Genomic DNA, 18,212 nt, shown 5'->3' on the forward strand with positions numbered 1-18,212 from the left:
TTGTTACCCAACCCTGCAGAAAATGTCAAAAAGTTGAGAGAGGCAAAAATATTGCTCTCTCTCTCCCTTTCCTCCAGCTCCCCATGCTATTTTTAGCTGTTTTGTTTACTCTGTACTCGATTACCGACACAGCTGACCGAGTTGGATTTTTTTGTTGAAAATTAGTTGTTCGGGATTCGAAACCATTAGTTGCAAGCTGCCATCGCCGGGTGTGGATCTTGAACCGGTATCCTCTCGCCTAAATTGGAAGTGGATCACTGATGTGATTTTGGAGCATCTTATCGACTTGAATTTTAACACCAACACGAACGATCATCATGCTTTTTGTGAATGCAATTTTGATTGATTGATGGATTGATTGAAGATCGGATAAATTAAACAACAAAGTTCATCAAACAACTATTCATATTTTTATTTCACACAAAAAAAACACGCGAGAAATAACAAGCACTTGAAACAAACCCATGAGGAAAATTACGGGAAGTTTCCGGAGGTTACTTGGAGTTTAATTTATTTTCCAATGATGGCTTTTTTGGCTTTAGAAAGCGGATTTCGACATTGACGTCATCATGTCTCCCGGAAAAATATGCTAATTTCCATCGCTGAATCTGCTGTGATTGTACTTTCTTCATATCCAGATCCAAGTCAGGGAGTAAGATGAGTAACCAGGAAGAAGTTTTCTGAAAATACATAGCATTTTAGTAAAATGATAAGATTTTATATATGAATTTAGTACTTACATTATTTCTTAAAGTCAGCAAACCCAAATAAATGAAGTGAGCAAATGATGACAGTTCTGCATGAAGACATGCTATCTCACTCCCTCTCCCTACGTGGGCAAGGCCTAGTTGCCAGTTTTGAGAAAAATGATGAACACAGTTGCCAGCACCAGCACTTAAGCAGCACTTAGTCAGCAATACTGAGTGCTACAATCTTAGTGCTGATCTGCATTAACACGTGCCGGTGCATGACTAACATGCACTAGAGTGCTGAAGTATTGCCGATTAAGTTTTTGTTTTAGTGCTGGTTGGTTACTTGGGTTATTTGAAAACTTCTCTAGCCGCCCAAAAAATGTCAGTAATGAAAAATTGAGAAAATAAATTTTCCAATGGGACGCGATTGTGACGCATGGAGACAACTCCTACACCTGGAATGACTTAACGGCCTAACAACCAAGGCCGGGACCGACATTTTACTTCCTCATCCGATGGAAGGTTGCAGCAGATGGGAATCGAACCCAGAATCATCCGCTTACAAAGCGGACAGCGTAACCATTCGGCCACGAACTGCCGTTTTTACCGTTTTACATTAAAATTGACATGAGCTGAGAAAAACGCAAAACAAGTTTGTCCCAAACATAAGGCTACGTGTTAAGTTTTCGCGAAAAAAAATGAATTTCCACCTGATTTTTAGAACAAAGTACTGGATGTTATATGCTTTTCTGAAAGAGCTCGCGATTTTGAACCAAACTGCATAAATGACTCAAAATCGATGAAAATGCATATGGGACATTTGGGACCATCCATAAACCACGTGGACACTTAAGGGGGGGGGGGTTAAGTGATTGTCCACGCTCCATCCAAAAAAGATTTTTTTTGTATGGACAATTGTCCACGAAGGGGGGGGGGGTTGAGATTAAAAAAAAAGTGTCCACGTGGTTTATGGATGGTCCCTTTATGCGATCATGGGCAGTTTAGTACCCAATTCTTTATCTTATTGAATAAAAACTGTGAAATTATTCGAAGTCCTCAGACGAAATCACTTCGGATAATCGAATCACGAGTTTTTCATCGTTTAGCTCAAAAGAGACCCCAAAAATGCTTCAAAGTTATTTGAAAACTTCTCTGGCCGCCAAAAAAAAAATGTCAGTAATGAAAAATTAAGAAAAAAAATTCCAATGGGACGCGATTGTGACGCAATTTTTTGCGCAATTTAATCAATCAACCACAGAAATTTGCAAGAAATTTGCATAAAGTATACTCGGAGTCAGTGGTATAGTGGTATAAAAAAATATTACTGTAATGATAAAAGTAACTTATTTTTGATTTAAAAAGTTGCTAAAATTAGCTTGAGGGAAAGTTTTTTTCTTGTATTCAAAATTAAAACTTTTACTGGTAAAGTTTTTTGAAATCTCCTTACCAACTGATTTAAAAGTTCTAACTTTTAATACGACTGTATAATTTCTTTCATTTTGACGTTCTCGTGTAATCGAGTACGCAAAAAACAAAACTATTGGCACTACGCCCCCCGGGGCATGGCCTTCCTCTAACGTGGGATTTCTGCTCCAGCGCCTCTGACGAGACAGGAGAAACCGGGACCGACGTTTTACTTCACCATCCGATAGAAGCTCAGTGGATAAGGCGGGAATCGAACCCGCGTCTCATAGCATCATCGGGATCGGCAGCCGAAGCCGCTACCCCTGCGCCACGAGACCCACTCGATTACGCCTAAGTCCCAAATGAAAACAAATACTTTGATGGGTCCGGTGCACCGCGGTGGTACAGGTGAGTCTAGGACGCAAAGCAAAGCCGACGCGGAAACTTTTGTGAGCCAAACAGCAGCAGCGGAACGCCTTCGAAGGAGGGTGGTGCGGGTGCGGGACAAAGCCGAGTCAAGGGTCGAGTGCTCGAAAAGGACAAGACCAGCTTCCTGCAGAAACTACAGCTGTTCCAGGACCGGAATGGGTAAGAAGGTAGCTTGGGTGTTTGAGGGGGTTTGTGATTGATTTTGTTTGTTTTTGTAGGATTGGAGCTAGGAATGTGGATCCGCACCGGTTGTATTCGGTGCGCGTGGCCCGGGCTTAGTGGTAAAGGTCAATTCTCGCGAGGACTGGGGCGAGATTATCGAGGAGATGGCGCTGCCGAAGCGTTGCATGAACAACGAGGTTGCATTGAAGAAGATTAACGTTAGGTTTTGGACAAGTACGAGAAAGTTAATATTTACAGTGAGGAGAAAGATCCGACTAAGAGGAGGACGACGAGAAGCGAAATAATCGGAGGTGGTCAGCGCAGATGTTGCACTTGGTGCCGGCGTATTACAACAACGGTGAGTATTGAGAATGTGTACAGTGATTAGCCAACTTCACTTACTTCCATCTCTTTCAGCAACTTTCCACCCACAAACGACTAATGGACTATGATTTTGGGCAGATCCAGCCGAATGAACCTGGACCACGAGCCGGAAAATCTGTCATTCTCAAAGGAGGATGAAGGCCTCATCAACCCCATGTTACGGATGCGCTTCCAGGATCGGGAACCTGAATGGCGTTCAGGCACTTCACTTCCCAGTCGGGAAACGTCGATCCCCCTTCCTGAACAATAACGGCCAACTCCTCTAAGACTCTCCTGATGAAGGCCGGCAACGTGACCATCCTGTTCTCTACTTTGCTGTCGCGCGTCGAAACGTCCATCCGGAACCGTCCAGACTGGGGTCTTCAGAAGTGACCGGTGGCGTACCGTGAGAATCGGTACAGCTTGGACTATGATTTTGGCCAACATTGAGCAGAAGCGTTAAATACAAAAAAGTGTTTTTTTTAGCATGCCGTTTTAAACTTTTAAAAATAAATATAAAAATCAAGCAAATTTTTCTGAAATTATCACTGTAGTATTAAATGTAGTTTATTTTTGCCATAAAAGGTTTCTTTTCCAATCAAAAGTAAAAAACTTTTACCGATACAATGGTTTTGTTACATAAATGCATGGTAGTATCAAAAACTTTTCAACTTTTAAATTAAAAAGTTAGAACTTTCTACGAATATTCACCAATGCGAACTTTTAATCCAACGAACGATCTTTTTAAATTCAGAGTTTTTTTCTTTGTGTGGCATGGTTGCCTTTCACCCCAGTTGACCTGGGTTCGGTCCCAGCCGGCCCCGGTGGCATTTTTCGAGGCTAAATTGGTCTGATTACGCTTTCCATCGGATGGGGAAGTAAATATTTGCCCCGATCTAACCTAGCGGTTAGGTCTTTAGCTCAAAAGAGTAGTAGAAGTCTTCTCCCTGGGTTCTGTCTCGGTCGAGCCGCTGGTTGGCTATTGGACTAACAATCCAAAGTTTCGGATTCCGAGGCAGATGGGAGCTTAGGTGTGAAAAGAGGGTTGGATTGCCTCAGCGTTTCAAGCCTTCCGACACCTATAGCTTCGAGTCGAGTGGAAGTAACCCTCAAAAAGGATTTGTTTTCCTTGTGTTGGCAGATAAAGGGTACACTCAAAGTCAGAAGTATCTCTCAAAAGGGTACTTTCAATCCTCAAAAAGGATACTTTCTATCCTTTTTTAAAGTTCACCCGGCGTCACCCTTTTAAAAGGGTATGTCAAATTCAGTACATTTTCGATACCCTTTTAAAGGGTGACGACGGGTGATTTGAAAAAAGGATACTTTTTACTTTGAGTGTAGATAAAACCCTTTTTGAGGGATAATTTTGATTTTGAGGTAAGACCGGCATTTTTAGTTCAGCCGAGGTTGAAAACTTTGTAAAATATACAATTTTTATGTAAATCATGCTGTCAGTTCCCCCTGAATTTGACCCTTGCAAGGCGGGCTTCTCAATGACAACCATCTGCCAAACGCGCACAAAACACACACACACATGAATCGCGCAAGTGTCACGCGCACCAACAAGGTAAACAAAAAAAAAGTCCTTCGGCGCCGCACACCGTGTGATTGTCTCAAGCTATCGAAATTTTTAGTGTAATAAAAAAAAACAGAATGTTTCCACAAGATGAGCAGTGATCCGGAACCAAACGCACCAAACAACAACAATTTGAGCCATCACGTTCGCCACGAGTACTGCCACAATCGACCCTCGTATCGAGCCTCCCGGAAACAGACCGCCGTCAAGGTGAGCGTGCCCAGCCTACTTTAATTGCGACTCGAAGGCAGACGATTGCATTGGTCATGAAATCATGAAATTTTAATCTCATTTCTATAGGCCTACTCAGTTGCCAGCGAGTCGCGACATTTGCTCGTCTTCGGGGTGCCCCAGATCGATCTGCTGCGGGAGCTCAAGGTCGAATTCCGGCGGTACGGCACGGTCCAGCTGGTACAGAACGTGACCGAAGCGGTCAAGGCTACCGGAAGTGGTGAGTGAAGGAGCGCTGCTTTGCGGTGCGGTGTTTATGCAATACGTGCAATAAATAGTCTTATTTATTTATTGCCTTTATCAGGTGCTCTTTGTCTGTGGTTGCAGAAACGTAAGGGGGAAATTTACTTTAAAACACAGTCATCCCACAAATTTGTATCAGTTTGACTTCATGCAATGTTGGAAAATATCACACAAAAAAAAAACAATTAATATGTAACACAATTCTTTTTGCCTTATTCCTTTTAACAAAGTTTTTCACGTAATGGAATGGTCCTTTAAAAAGCAGCCTTATGATTTATTTTAGCAAATTACCCATGTAACGATGTAACGAAATAAGTTATTTTAGGGCATGTTTCCCTTAAATATGTGACGGATTGGTTACGGCAGGAACTGGTGCTCAAACTCGGAAATTCAAATGTGATTTTACAAGTTAAACCGATACTTTTTTGCATTTTGTCAGTTCTGAGTCCCTCAAGGTGTAAATCGGCAAAAATGTAAAGGGTTGGTATAAGCACATACTTAAGCTTTTAGTAAATCTTTTTTCAAGGCAATAAAAAGTATGTGTTCAACTATTAATAAAAAAATAAGACATTTGGTTGTATTATTTCCGAGATGTCCCATGTTCAAAAAAGTGCAACTGAGAAAAACGCGATTGAAATTTTTCGACCGTTGATTGTGTTTCTACGCATAATTGTCCCGTGGTTCCCTATTCACCCCATAAGTCCCTAATCATCCCAGTTAGCAGTTTATCACTCTTATTTGTAATCCTCTTGCTATACAATAGATAAACAAGACACATTTCTTCGTAAAACTGATAATTTCGTGAAAGAAAATACTTGGTGGGACAATTATGCGTAGCAGTACAACGATGGGACAAACAGACTTGGTGTTGTTTTCAATGATTTTCTGAACAAAGAACTAGATTTTATGTGTTTTTCTGAAAGTATACGTAAAACTTAGCTTGAAAATGATAAAATGTCAGAATCGTCCAAAAATGACATGGGACAATTCTGCGTAGAACGGCAGAAATCGGCTCAAATTTTTTGTAAAGGCTCGCTAAACGAGTAAACTGGGTCAAAAATTTAATTTTAGCAAAAGACTAAAATATTTTTACGTTTTTAATACAAAATATCGTCAATTTTAAATTTTTGTATAAGGCCGTTGCAAATATATTTCAAAGTTTATGTCGCCCTCCCTCCCTTCAAAATTAATCTGAAAAATCAAAAAAAAAATTTCCAAAAAACTTAATTTCCATGAAAATAGAAGTATAATTAACTGAAAACAATCTAAAATGTATTTTTCTGCATTGATAATCATATTAAGCATGTTTGGGCTAGTTAAAAATTGTTTTGAATTTTTATAAAATTCCAATGTACACCGCAAAAATATTATTTTTCGCAAAAAATAAAATTTTCGTCAATACTTTGATATTTTGGAAACTAGTGATGGCAAAACAACTGGACAGGTGTATAATGTATTTCAAAACACTTTTTCATTTAAATGTTGAAACCATGGCTCGTAATTTCAATTTTTATACTTTTTTATTTTTTTTGCCGTAAAAAAACCGGGTCAAATTTTTTTTGTATAAAATTTCGAACAGTTTAAAAAAGTTCAGAAAATTTGCTATAACATTGTCTAAGACCTAAGAGACATTAGACCTCTGGTTGCTGAGATACAGAGGCTTAAAGAAATAGAAACATGAAAATTTAAATTTTCTAAGTTTCACCCAAACAACCCACCATTTTCTAATGTAGATATCTCAGTAACTAATAGTCTGATTTTCAATGTTAAAACATGAAACATTCGTTAAACTTTCCGATCTTTTCGAAAACAACATGTTTGAATCGAGACTAACATTTCAAAAAGGCGTAATATTGAATGTTCGGCCCTTTTGAAATGTTAGTTAGATCTTTTCGAAAAAAATTTATATTTAATATCAAGACTAACATTTCAAAAGGGCCAAAAAATCAATATTACGCCTTTTTAAATATTAGTCTTGGTTTAAAAATTGTGAAAATATTGTTTTCGAAAAGATCGGAAAATTTCACAAATGTTTCATATTTTAACGTTGTAAATCGGACCATTAGTTGCTGAGATATCGACATTAGAAAACGGTGGATTGTTTGGGTGAGACTTAGAAAACATCAATTTTCCTGTTTTTAAACCTTTGCATGACAATATCTCAGCAACTAAGGGTCGTATCAACAAAGTTCCAAAAAACAAAATATAGAGATTTTTCTCAGCTCTTAAAATTTTTTTTTTTCAAAAGTGGGCCAACATGTGCACTAATTAAAAAAAAATGAAAATTGCGACTATTTTCAAAAAAGTCACCTAAAAATTGATTTAACTTGAAAACTGTGCACTTTATCAAAATTTCACTTCAGTACTTTTTGATTGCAAATTTGATTTTACATCGAAAAATGAAGTGGAAAAATGTTTGCGACCAATATTTCGATTTTTTGAAAAAAACAGTATTGATTCAAAAATTCATAACTCGCTCAAAGATTTTTTGCACAACCTGGAAATTTCTGAAAAGTTGGCATTTAATGTCTTCTAAAACATATGAAAAAATAAAAAAAAATAAAACAAATAAAAATAAATAAATAAATAAATGCATATCAAGTTTTAGTGACAAAAAGTAAAATAAAAAATCACCAATTTTTTTACCGTGAATCATTTTTTTCCAGTGTAGTCCATATCCATACCTACAACTTTGCCGAAGACACCAAATCGATCAAAAATTCCTTCAAAAGATACAGATTTTTGAATTTTCATACATAATTTTTTGTATTATTTGTATGGAAATTTATATGGACAAACTAATGATGCAAAATGGCTTCTTTGGGCATACCTAAGGCACCAAAAAAGTTTCAGCCGGATTAAAAAAAAAATTGAAGAAATAAGACCGATTTTGTAGAGAATTGCTCACTATAGAATGGCACCGATATTATTTAAATTGTAAAAAAATGCATAGAGGCATAGTCTGGGACACTACAAAATTATTTTTTTCATAATACACACTACAAAAATTACTGCATACTTCTTTTTACCTAAAATATAGGAAATGTTAGTAAAAAATACAGCCAAAGTTGACCCCTAAAAAATTTGCTTTTTAAACTTTGTCAAAGTCACATAAATCAAGTTCAACTTTCAAACCTAAAATTTTCAAAAATTATTTTTTGGTTAGGTTGTAGAGGGTTAAAATCGAGATCTACAAACTGACAGGGCGGGCGCCGTTGGTGACCAATGACTGTTACCTACTAATCGCAACTGTGCTGTGCGCTAGGGTGTGATTAGATTAGATTAGATTAGAAAAAAATCCCGAATTTGTGAATTTAAAGGGTCAAAATTATTCTTCAAAATTTTCATACAAAACTTAAAAGTTTGCAGTTGGTCTTTTAAACAAGAGAAAGATCTCGAGCATTTTTTTCAAATGAAGGTTGAAGGTTAATTAATTTCCTAAATTTGTGGGATGTCTGTATCACACCCTTACTAAAAGACTATAACGCGCGTTTCCAATTCCATCCCCCCCCCCTTTCCAGTCGAGGTCGAACCCTTCACCGACGTGTTCCACGTGCGCTTCGAAAAGCTCGAGCGTGCCCGGCGCGCCAAGAAGCTGCTGGACGCGAAAAACTTCTACGGCGGCATCCTGCACCTTTCGTACGCCCCGGAGCGCGAATCCATCGAGGAGTTGCGCCAAAAGTTAGCCCAACGCCGGCGCGAGGTCGCCTTTCGCGTGCCAAAGAAGCAGAAAGCTACGGTAGCGAGAGGGGACGAACCTCAGCCAAAGAGATTGAAGAAGTGTTAACAACAGCGTTCGTCCATTGTGATCGTCGCGTCAACCATGAAGATCCCCAAAGAGGTGAGGACATATTTTTGGAGCAATTTGGACGGGGTTTGATCGGATATTTTTCGCAGGTTCAGTGCCGTACCTGTGCGCAGGTGTTTTGCTGTGGCAAGTGTCGTCAGAAGCACGAGGACGTTCAGCACCAGGACGTGAAGGCGATCCGGCAGATTTGCTACATCTGCAACAATAGACCGTTCCCGCTGCGAGTCGACACGAAGATCAGCGCGAGTAACGTGCTGGTCGAGCACATCTTGCGGGAACATTTGCCGCTGCGGTGCAATCGGTGTGCCAAGGTAGGAATTCACGGGTCAACTCTCAAATGGTTTTGTAGGTTATAAAGATGTGGTTCTCTCCCTGCAGGTCTTCCACACAGCCGCCGACTTCAAGTCGATCGCTCGCTGCCTCACAGCACACGGTCCTGCCTCGGATCAAGCCTGCCACCTCGAGCACAGCCAGCACATCCCAACGATCTTGGAGAATGTCGCCGCGGAAGGAGAAAACAAAGAAAATATTGATGAAAACAACTCCGCCACCTCCTCGGAACGATCCACCCACAACTCGGCCCCTCCAACGGCCATCAAGGTGAAGCTCACCGCCAACACGCCCCAAATATCCAAAGAACTACGTGCCATCACCGACCCCCCCGAGGACATCGAACCCGTCAACGAAGCCATGCTGACGCCCCTGTCGATGATCAACCTGCGCTGGAAGCGCAAAAGTCGCCAAAGCTTCGACAGCATGCTCTCGACCACCAACAACATCTCGGCGGTGAACGCTTCGGAAGGGGCGATGCTCGTTCCGCCGTCCAGCCCGGCCAAGAAGCTTGTCCGGACGACGTCGACGCCGATGATGCACGGGTGTTTGCCGCACCATCACCATCACCACAAGATGACCAGCTACAACGAGTCGTACACCAGTGCGATGGGACAGATGTCGAGCATTCACGCGAATAGTACAAGCGAGCAACAGCAGCAGCACGTTCAGCAGCAGCAAGGGCCAGCGGCAGCAACGCCGGCTTCGCCGACGAATTATGAGATTCATAAGGTTAGTGTTGTTCGAATGTTTTCTGTTTGTAGCTATGTACGGAGCTCGAAGGGAACGCGGTAAAGAATTAGAAATTTTAATTTGGAATTATGAATTTAGGATTTTAGAAATCTAGAACACTAGAATTTAGCATTTTAAATTTTAATGTTTTTAAATTTTTGAGTTTTTGAATTTAAAAATTTTAAAAAATCTAATGATTTTCACATTTCAGTTTTTAGATTTTAAAAAGCAGATTAAAATTTAAGATTTTTTAAATTGCATGATTTGAGATTTTTTTATTTTTCAAATTGTTGTTCTTTTTTATAATTTTTAGAGCATTTCTTTTTTTGATTTTCGTGCTTTGAATTTTTTGAGTTCCTAATTTTTTTGAGGTTTTAATTTTTTTATTCTTGTAATTTATGATTAATCTTATTTATTTTCAAACTTTGAGTTTAAGATTTTTTGAATTTTAGGATTTCATGATTTTTATTTTAAAACCTAAAATTTTCTTTTTTTTAATTTAGATTTTTTATGTTTGAATGCTGGAAAATTATAATTGTTCAATTGGCTACTAAAGCCCTATGTAAATTTTTATGTACAACGGTAAAAAAACACGATAAAAACCATTTCTGATCACTTTTTTTCATTTGAATGCAACAAAAATTAACAAGACAACATTTTTTCGATGGGTTAACTATGGCCCCCTTGGAACGAGCTGTCAAGTAGGAGCTTTTCTGTCAAGAAGGACTGCGAGATGAATTTTTCAAAATTGATTTAAAAATCCATTTTAAACTCTTTGTGGTTGTCCATAGGGTCATTGTACTCAGAAAAATAAGCTTTATCGCTGTAAACAATAATATCAGCAATCTAAGCTTCATTTTAGGACCCAATTGTAGAGTTTTAGAATTTTTTTCTGTATTCCAAAATTTAAGAATTTGTGCGTGTTTTTTTTTTTCTATTTTTCTTACTGTAAGATTTAAATTTTTAGATATTTTGAATTTACTTAACTTTTGTATGATATTTTAATTCCAAGGTGCAAGATTGTTTTGTTTTTAATGTTTTAAAATTTGGACGTTTTGTCAATTTTGTAGGCACAAAATTCTTTAATTATTTTTTTTACTTACTGAATTTATATTTTTTGCGTTTCTTTTTTTTTAATTTTATTTTGACTTTTAGGCTGACGAAAATATTTTTTGAAGTTTTTACCAAAAAATAAAAAAAAAGTATTAAAATTTAAATAACAGGCCATGGTATTAACATTTGAATGAAAGTGTTTCAAAATGCATTTTAGACCTGCCCAGTTCCCAAGTAACATTTTAGGCTTTATCAAAGCTGTCACAACCGCTATAAAACCTATCAGCCAAAACCAACATTAAAACCCCTTAGGCGTAACAAACTCCCCAGAACCTTGATAAACCCCACTTAAAACCCAAAAGGACCTCCGCAAAAGGTTGTTACGGCCTATTTATAAAACCTACATAGGAGTTCAAGGCTTTACAACTGAATCCTAACAACATCCTCAAAGCATTGATAAAACCTTTGTTAAAACCTAGTCAGGAGTTAGGGAAAAATGACATAACGTCTTATGCCAAATAGGTTTTATTTTGGCAAAAATAAGTCTTCGTCTTGCCAAATGAAATTATGGAGATCGTTGCCAAAAATGGCGATGATAAATAAAAGATATTTGAGGTAGTCAAAATAATTTGAAAGCTTATTTCTCGCAATTGATGGCTCAAATTCAGCTGCGGTTGAAATTTTATTGATAAATGTAGGGGAGATAGAGCCAAAAAATTCAACTCGCTCAATCAAAAATCAATATTTTGTAATCATGGTGTTTAATGTTCAAAAATATTTTATTGCAATTCTTTGAAAAAAAAAATGTTCAAAATATCTTTAAACATCTATCGCTATATTAATCATGCCAGAAATTCAGCATAAATGTGTGTTTTCATCAAATTTAAATCAATTTTTTTAGTGTTCTAGTTTTTCAATCAAGATGGCGGTCAATCATATTCAATTACACTCAAACCCCGATGGTTTGACACCAACTGTTGTCAAACGAACGGGGTCACTTTTTAGTTTGACACCCCTTTTATACGGAGCTCACACACACACTATGAAACGTTTGTTTTGATAGTGTGCGTGAGCGCCATGTAAAAAGTGACAGTTCGTCACTTTTTCGTTTGACTTTGACCAACCAACGGGGTACAAACTAAAAAACTGTCAAATGAAAAAGTGACCAACCACCGGGGGTTGAGTGTAGAGCACGCGTTTAGCGCCATCTTTATGCACTGCTATTTGGCCGCGATAACTGCTCTTTTAGGAGCCTCTAGTTTTAAGTGAGCTTTTTACATGCCTAATGGCACTTGACAGCTACAACACCCTAGGTTTTAACAAAGCATGCGATAAAACCGTTTGGTATGGCATTGCCATGCCTTTTTATTTCCACCCGGTTATATGTCCGAGGCATAAAACCCTGTTAGAACCTATTAATTAGCTCTTGCTTGTTGGTTGCGGTGAATGCTCAAATAAAACTATTAAGCAATCAAGATGCTACAATAAAACCTCAATAAAACTTGGTGGTGGCTAGTTGGTTTAAAAATGTTACTTGGGTTGTTATGAAATTATTAGTTTTTAAAATATCCAAGCATTGAAGAAATTGTTTTTCGTAAAAAAACTCGAAATTTCACAAAAAACTAATCTTCTATGTCTAGTAATATTAAGATTTTTTTGCATACTTTTCCGACCAATTTTGAAGGGAGGGGAGGCTTGGCATAAAATTTGAAAAATATTCTCCGAGGCCTTACTTTTTTTGTATTTTGAAGTTTGTTATTTTATAATGAATTAAGGTTTTAGGTTTTTAAAATTTTATGATCGAAAAAAATTGTGATTTCAGAATTTTATGAATATTTTTTTTATTTTTTAAAAATTTTCGTTTTTTTATTTTTAAATTATTATTGAGTTTAAAAAAAATGTGGAATCCTGAAATATGCGCAAAAAATAAATATTTGATGATTTAATTATTGTTTAATCTATAAATAAAAATTGTTTTGATCTTAAACTTAAATTTTAAGATTTATTTAATTTTAAATATATTATGTTTCCTTTTTTTAATGCTACATTTTCAAATTTGTATGTGCCTAAAGTTAAAAATTCAGTAATTCCGGTGTGTTACTTTTATGTTTTGCCTTCCTCACCTCACTGAGGCAAGGCTATAAAATCACTCGAAAAATGAACTTCTTAAATACACCTCCTAGATATACCTTCACGTATACCTATCGACTCAGAATCAAATTCTGAACAAATGTCTGTGGGGATGTGTGTAGACACGATTTTTTTCCACACGATTATCTCAGAACTGACTGAACCGATTTTGGCCGGATCCGCCTTATTCTGTTCGTTTTGGGGTCCCCTAAGACCCTATTAAATTTTATTTTGTTTAGTAAAGTATTTAAAAAGTTATGCAAAGAAAAAGATTTTTGTAGATACAAAAAAGGGTGATTTTTTGCATAACCTCAAAAGGCCGGGTCCTTTTGTTTACGTGCGAGAGTCGCGCCAGATGCGAAACGCCCGGTTTCCACATTGCTTCAAATGAGAGTCTGCATGTTTTCTGGAAAAGTCTGTATCAGGTATAATTTTTTTTCATAAACTTATTTTCATTATTACTTTGCAAATGTTAGGAAGGCACCACCCACCTAATGGTGGATTAAGAAACGTTTTTTAAAGAAATTTTACATTTTTTGAAATTTTGGGATTTTAGAATATAAATAAATTTTGTTTTTCTTCTGTCAATTTTTGAATTTTCTAATTGATGAATTTTAAGGTTTTGACATTTCCTTAATTCTGAATTTCTTATGTTTTTAATTGTTTCATTAATGAATTATGAAATTTTTAGGTTAATTTTTATTCAGACTTATTTTTATTTTTGAATTTTGATCAAATTCTTGTTTTTTTTTAGCAGTGTTGGAATTCTTGCGCTCTCGCGAGATTAATTCCTCACTCACGAGTTCTCGTCGCGAGTCCCAGCGACCGGCTAGCACGAGGCCCTCGTGGCGAGAGCGAGAGCGCGAGCGAGAAGAGGAAAGGACTACAAGTTTTCTCCCGAGTTAGCAAAGCTTTTGTTTTTCTTTTCAGTCGAATTCCAACATGGGTTTATGGATCCAACTTGAAATTGGAAAAAAAGATTTTGTTATACAGTCATCCCATATATTCGGAACACCCACAAATTCGGAACACTTTTATGATAATTTGTCAATAGCATGCCAAAAGTAGCTTTTCTGTCGACCTTACTATTTTTAGAACCTTCATTTGGACATTATCTTGCTATTTCACTAGTAAAAGTAGGACTTTTTGAACAAAAAACATCATTCCAAGACTATTTTGTCCAGAGCAGCAAAACACTGCCTCCAAATGGCCTGTTTCATAATTGTGGGATGTTATTGTGCCTCCCACAATTGTGGAACACCTGAATTTAACTGATATTTTCACAAAAAAGTTATCAAACCATGGATAAAACATCACTTAGCTTGAGTTTCACTGGTTGCAGTGTGTGAAGTCATTATTTTGTTACAAATATGTACTCCTGGAGAGATCCAAAGTTTGTTTACATTCTTAAGAAAAAAGTGTTCCGAATTTGTGGATTTCAAGGGTCAAAGTAATTCTTCAAAAACTTCATATAAAAGTTAAAATTTGCAGATGTTTGATACAGTATTCGAAAGACCGCAAGAAAAGCTTTCAAATGAAGGTAAAAGCGAATCATTAAGTTCAATTATCGATTTGCTATGATTTTTTGAACATTGGCCGATCTGGAAACCGTTCCGAATAGGTGGGATGACTGTACCTGATTTTTTTTGAGTTTTGTATTTTTAATTTCTAAGAATTTTTGTAGGGGAAACATACCCTTTCTAGTCAAACACTAATCTTCGTCATATGAAGAATTTGGTGCTCAATCAAAGGTAAAAAATACTATTAAGGCTATAAACTTCCAGCAACAGCACCGCCTCAAGTAAGCACGCAATTTATGCAATTTACTGACCAAAAGGATCAAATTTAATGCACTTTGATCATAATTTCTATTTGTCGAGACCATTTCTCATCAATTTGGTGGCACACACATCCACACGCAAGATCAGAGGTTAACTGCTTAACGAAAGTCGCCATCAATATCTTTTCATTTGCGCTAACGATTTCAAAGCGCTTTTAAGATATAAACTTGCTTCCAACTACCGGCAACCTGTTCTTTTGCACATTAGTTAGTCACTCACTTGAAAAATAATCCCGAAACATGTAAATAATTAGCAAGCGCCATCAAAAAAACAAACGGGCCAAGTCTTTTGACGTTTGAATTTTGACGACCCATTCCAATCGAAGGCTGAAGAAAACCGAGCGAAGGCAAATAAAGAACAAAGGGTGGCCACCAGCAGCGCTTGTTGGAGTGAGTCAGTGATGCCAGGAAATTTTCGTGAGGAAAATGAAAAGAAAAATATTTTTGAATATTTAAAATTTGTATTATTTAGTTTTTACATATTTTAATTACTGAAATTTTAATTCTAATTTGAATGTTAAGAATTAAATTTTATAGAACCTTATAAATTTTGAATTTCTAAACTTTATTGAATTTTCACATTGAATGTCTTTCAAACTCCTTCGGTATTTTTTTAGAACTTTAGATTTGAATTTTTGTTATTTGAAGTTTTTACAGTGTCTTTTAAAACATAATACTATTTTTCTCTCACTCCTAGGTCCGCGCCATCATCCGGAGCCGCTCGAAGGCCGTGGCCGCCACACCGCTGCGCCAGGTCATGTCCAAGAGCATCCAGCGGGCGATCGCCCAGCACGGCTACTCCAAGCTGGTGGCACCGGGAACACAACGCAAGATGAGCTTCAACTCGACGGGCGGAAGCAGCATCAGCGGAAGCCCTGCCCGGAGTGCGTTGGATCTGCGAACGACGCCGGTGCTGAAGCGCTGCTCGAGCGCATCTTCCGGACATCACAGAACTGCCAAGATGGTTCGGCTGGGGGTGAAAGCGCGAAGTGAGGACAGCAGCAATGCAAGCACGTTGGAGGACCGCAGCGTTGAGGCGGGTTCCGAGTATTACGAAACGCACCAGAATGTGGACTCGCTGAACAGTACCGCGGACCAGGAGAACTTGGAGAAGGTGGGGGACGCCGAACCGGTGGTGATTCAATTCTTGAAACCTATGGCGAGTTCTTACCAGGAAACTCCGAAAGTAGCCGGAGGAATGCTCAAGAAGGTCATTTCGTTCACGAGTCCGGACGTGACTCGACTCGGCGTCGTACCCCGGCCCGAATCGGAAGACGAAGCTGACGACGACGTTTGGTCCACTCCGTGCGGTGCCATTCCGCCACCTCGCAGCTTCAGCTGCTCAGCCCTCAAAGACTTGGGCCGTTCGGAGGAAACCGACGACGATGTCTTCCTTCCACCAGCCAACCCACCACCCCCAGCCAAATCAAAATCCTGCAAGCAACTCAACCTAGACTCACCAGGCGCCCCCAGCACCGGCAAGCTGTGGACCATCGTGTCCAGCGTGATCCGGCTGGCCTCCCGCCAAGACATCCAAGACGACCTGACCGCCAACACCACCAACGATTCCACCAAACTGACCTCAACGCTAGCCCAGAAAGCCGCCTCCTTCGCCGGCTTCCTCAAAAACAAGTTCCCCGGAGCGAACCGCCCGAACCTGCGCTCCTCCTCCGGATCGGACGAATTCTCCGCGATATCCTCGAGCGGTGGCATCAAGAGACGTCGGTCGATGGCGCGGCCGTACGAATCGCGTGGAAACAATCCGACGGTGGCACCGGTGTATCGGACCAGTTCGAGTCCGCTGCCCAAGCGGAAGCGCATTCAGGGACGGAAACCGATCGAGCGGATGAGGAACGAAAGTCGCAGTGAAAGTGGGAGTGATTTTTGAATGGATGACAACGACGGTGACGACGGATTGTGGACGGAAGCGGGAAAATGGGCAATATTAGGGAGAGGAAGCGGACGAAGCAATGAACGGTGAACGAGTGTTCCTTTCTTTCAGTTTTTTGATGATCGCGTTTGAATTGTTTATTTTACCATTGAAAGGAAAGGAATGCAAAACTAATAAGAAGTAAAGTAAATCTTTTGTAAGTAGTTTTAAGCTGTGCCATATTGTGTCCCATATATTTGATGAATAAACGTATTAACGAATTGAGAATTTATTTGTCTTGTCTTTGGTCACAATTTTAGAAGTTCGAATTTTGAGCTTTTTTGGTGATGATTTAGTGGGTTCTTTCTTTTTCCTAGCTGTATAAGGGGTTTTGCCTTTCTCACCTTACTGACCCACCTGATTGTTTAAGTTTTATATTTGAACCGAAATTAAGAGTTAGTTTTTTTAATTATATAGATAGAATTTATTTTTTAATCTAACAACAACAACTTTTCTATATCTTTTTTAACGATTCTGTTCCACTTTTCCGAAAAAAAGGTGGAAGGCTTTGCGGGACACCTACCGGCGAGAGTTGCAGAAAATTCCGGTTTCACGATCTGGAGATGCCGCTAACGAGTCTGAGAAAACCTCACAACATGGGCCCATTTCGCCAGCATGACGTTTGTACGTGATCAAATGCGACCAAGAAACATGACGGGCAACCTTCAACCGATTAACCAGGAAGACGGAAGCACCAATGAAGAGTACCTTGACGACGTTTGAGGTTTCTAATCCACCTACAGACGAATGTGCGCCCCCTCCCGAGAAAAAAAATGAAAACGACGAAAAACAACCATGCTGAACGACTTCTAGATATCGAGAACAAGACCCACAAGGAACGGGACGAAGATGAAACGATCCTCGAAAGCCTTCTACCGCATTTGAGAAAACTGACCCCCGACCAAAAGTTGCGCTGCCGAATGGAGTTGCAGAATGTTGTTCTTGATCATGCGTACCCACGGGGCCATAATGATGACCTGAATATGTACGATTGCAAGATTGAAGCCGAATCAGATTAAAATGAAACAGTGAAATGCAATAAAATCAATCAAAAAAAAAAAAACAAGCCAATCAAATGAAATATGGCCAAATCGACGCCAACATGTCAAAAAGCATCATGAATACAAACCATGCGTTTTGAGAAAAACGCGTTTGAATGTTGAGCATCATTTTTCAATACTGTGAACAGACACGGACCACTGCGACACTTGCGTATCTATTGTAGTTCTGTTCTCAGGTTTTCTAGTATAGTTGACCGTACTCTAGCCGAGCATAAAGCTCGCAATAGC

The 18,212-nt window shown here is 38.7% G+C and overlaps 3 protein-coding genes and 1 long non-coding RNA gene across 5 annotated transcripts; all 4 read left to right on the top strand.

Annotated features, from left to right (window-relative positions):
• Window positions 1–2,453: 2,453 nt before the first annotated feature.
• On the top strand, window positions 2,454–3,129 carry LOC119770181. 2 transcript variants are annotated; one of them, XR_005278697.1, is made up of 3 exons: window positions 2,454–2,692; window positions 2,744–3,045; window positions 3,105–3,129. It is a non-coding gene; the product is annotated as an uncharacterized LOC119770181 (long non-coding RNA). The 2 variants fall into 2 exon arrangements; XR_005278698.1 differs by having other exon boundaries at window positions 2,454–2,684.
• A 1,455-nt stretch (window positions 3,130–4,584) lies between these two features.
• On the top strand, window positions 4,585–5,271 carry LOC6045556 (RNA-binding protein 48). The gene is made up of 3 exons (XM_038263088.1): window positions 4,585–4,836; window positions 4,927–5,077; window positions 5,162–5,271. Exons 1-3 carry the CDS (start codon window positions 4,717–4,719, stop codon window positions 5,242–5,244), a joined length of 354 nt encoding a protein of 117 aa, XP_038119016.1. The 5' UTR covers window positions 4,585–4,716; the 3' UTR covers window positions 5,245–5,271.
• A 3,501-nt stretch (window positions 5,272–8,772) lies between these two features.
• Window positions 8,773–17,153, top strand: LOC6045555 (mitosis initiation protein fs(1)Ya). The gene is made up of 4 exons (XM_001862872.2): window positions 8,773–8,941; window positions 8,998–9,219; window positions 9,287–9,970; window positions 15,691–17,153. The coding sequence occupies exons 1-4, from the start codon at window positions 8,924–8,926 to the stop codon at window positions 16,879–16,881; spliced, it is 2,115 nt and encodes a 704-aa protein (XP_001862907.2). The 5' UTR covers window positions 8,773–8,923; the 3' UTR covers window positions 16,882–17,153.
• A 239-nt stretch (window positions 17,154–17,392) lies between these two features.
• On the top strand, window positions 17,393–17,942 carry LOC119768970 (the record flags this gene model as incomplete). The annotated part of the gene is made up of 2 exons (XM_038260815.1): window positions 17,393–17,536; window positions 17,667–17,942. Coding segments are annotated over 2 exons (420 nt in total), but the record flags the coding sequence as incomplete, so codon positions are not given.
• Window positions 17,943–18,212: the final 270 nt, after the last annotated feature.

The sequence above is a fragment of the Culex quinquefasciatus genome, chromosome 3 (assembly GCF_015732765.1).
Source record: "Culex quinquefasciatus strain JHB chromosome 3, VPISU_Cqui_1.0_pri_paternal, whole genome shotgun sequence".
NCBI classification, from domain to species: Eukaryota; Metazoa; Arthropoda; class Insecta; order Diptera; family Culicidae; genus Culex; species Culex quinquefasciatus.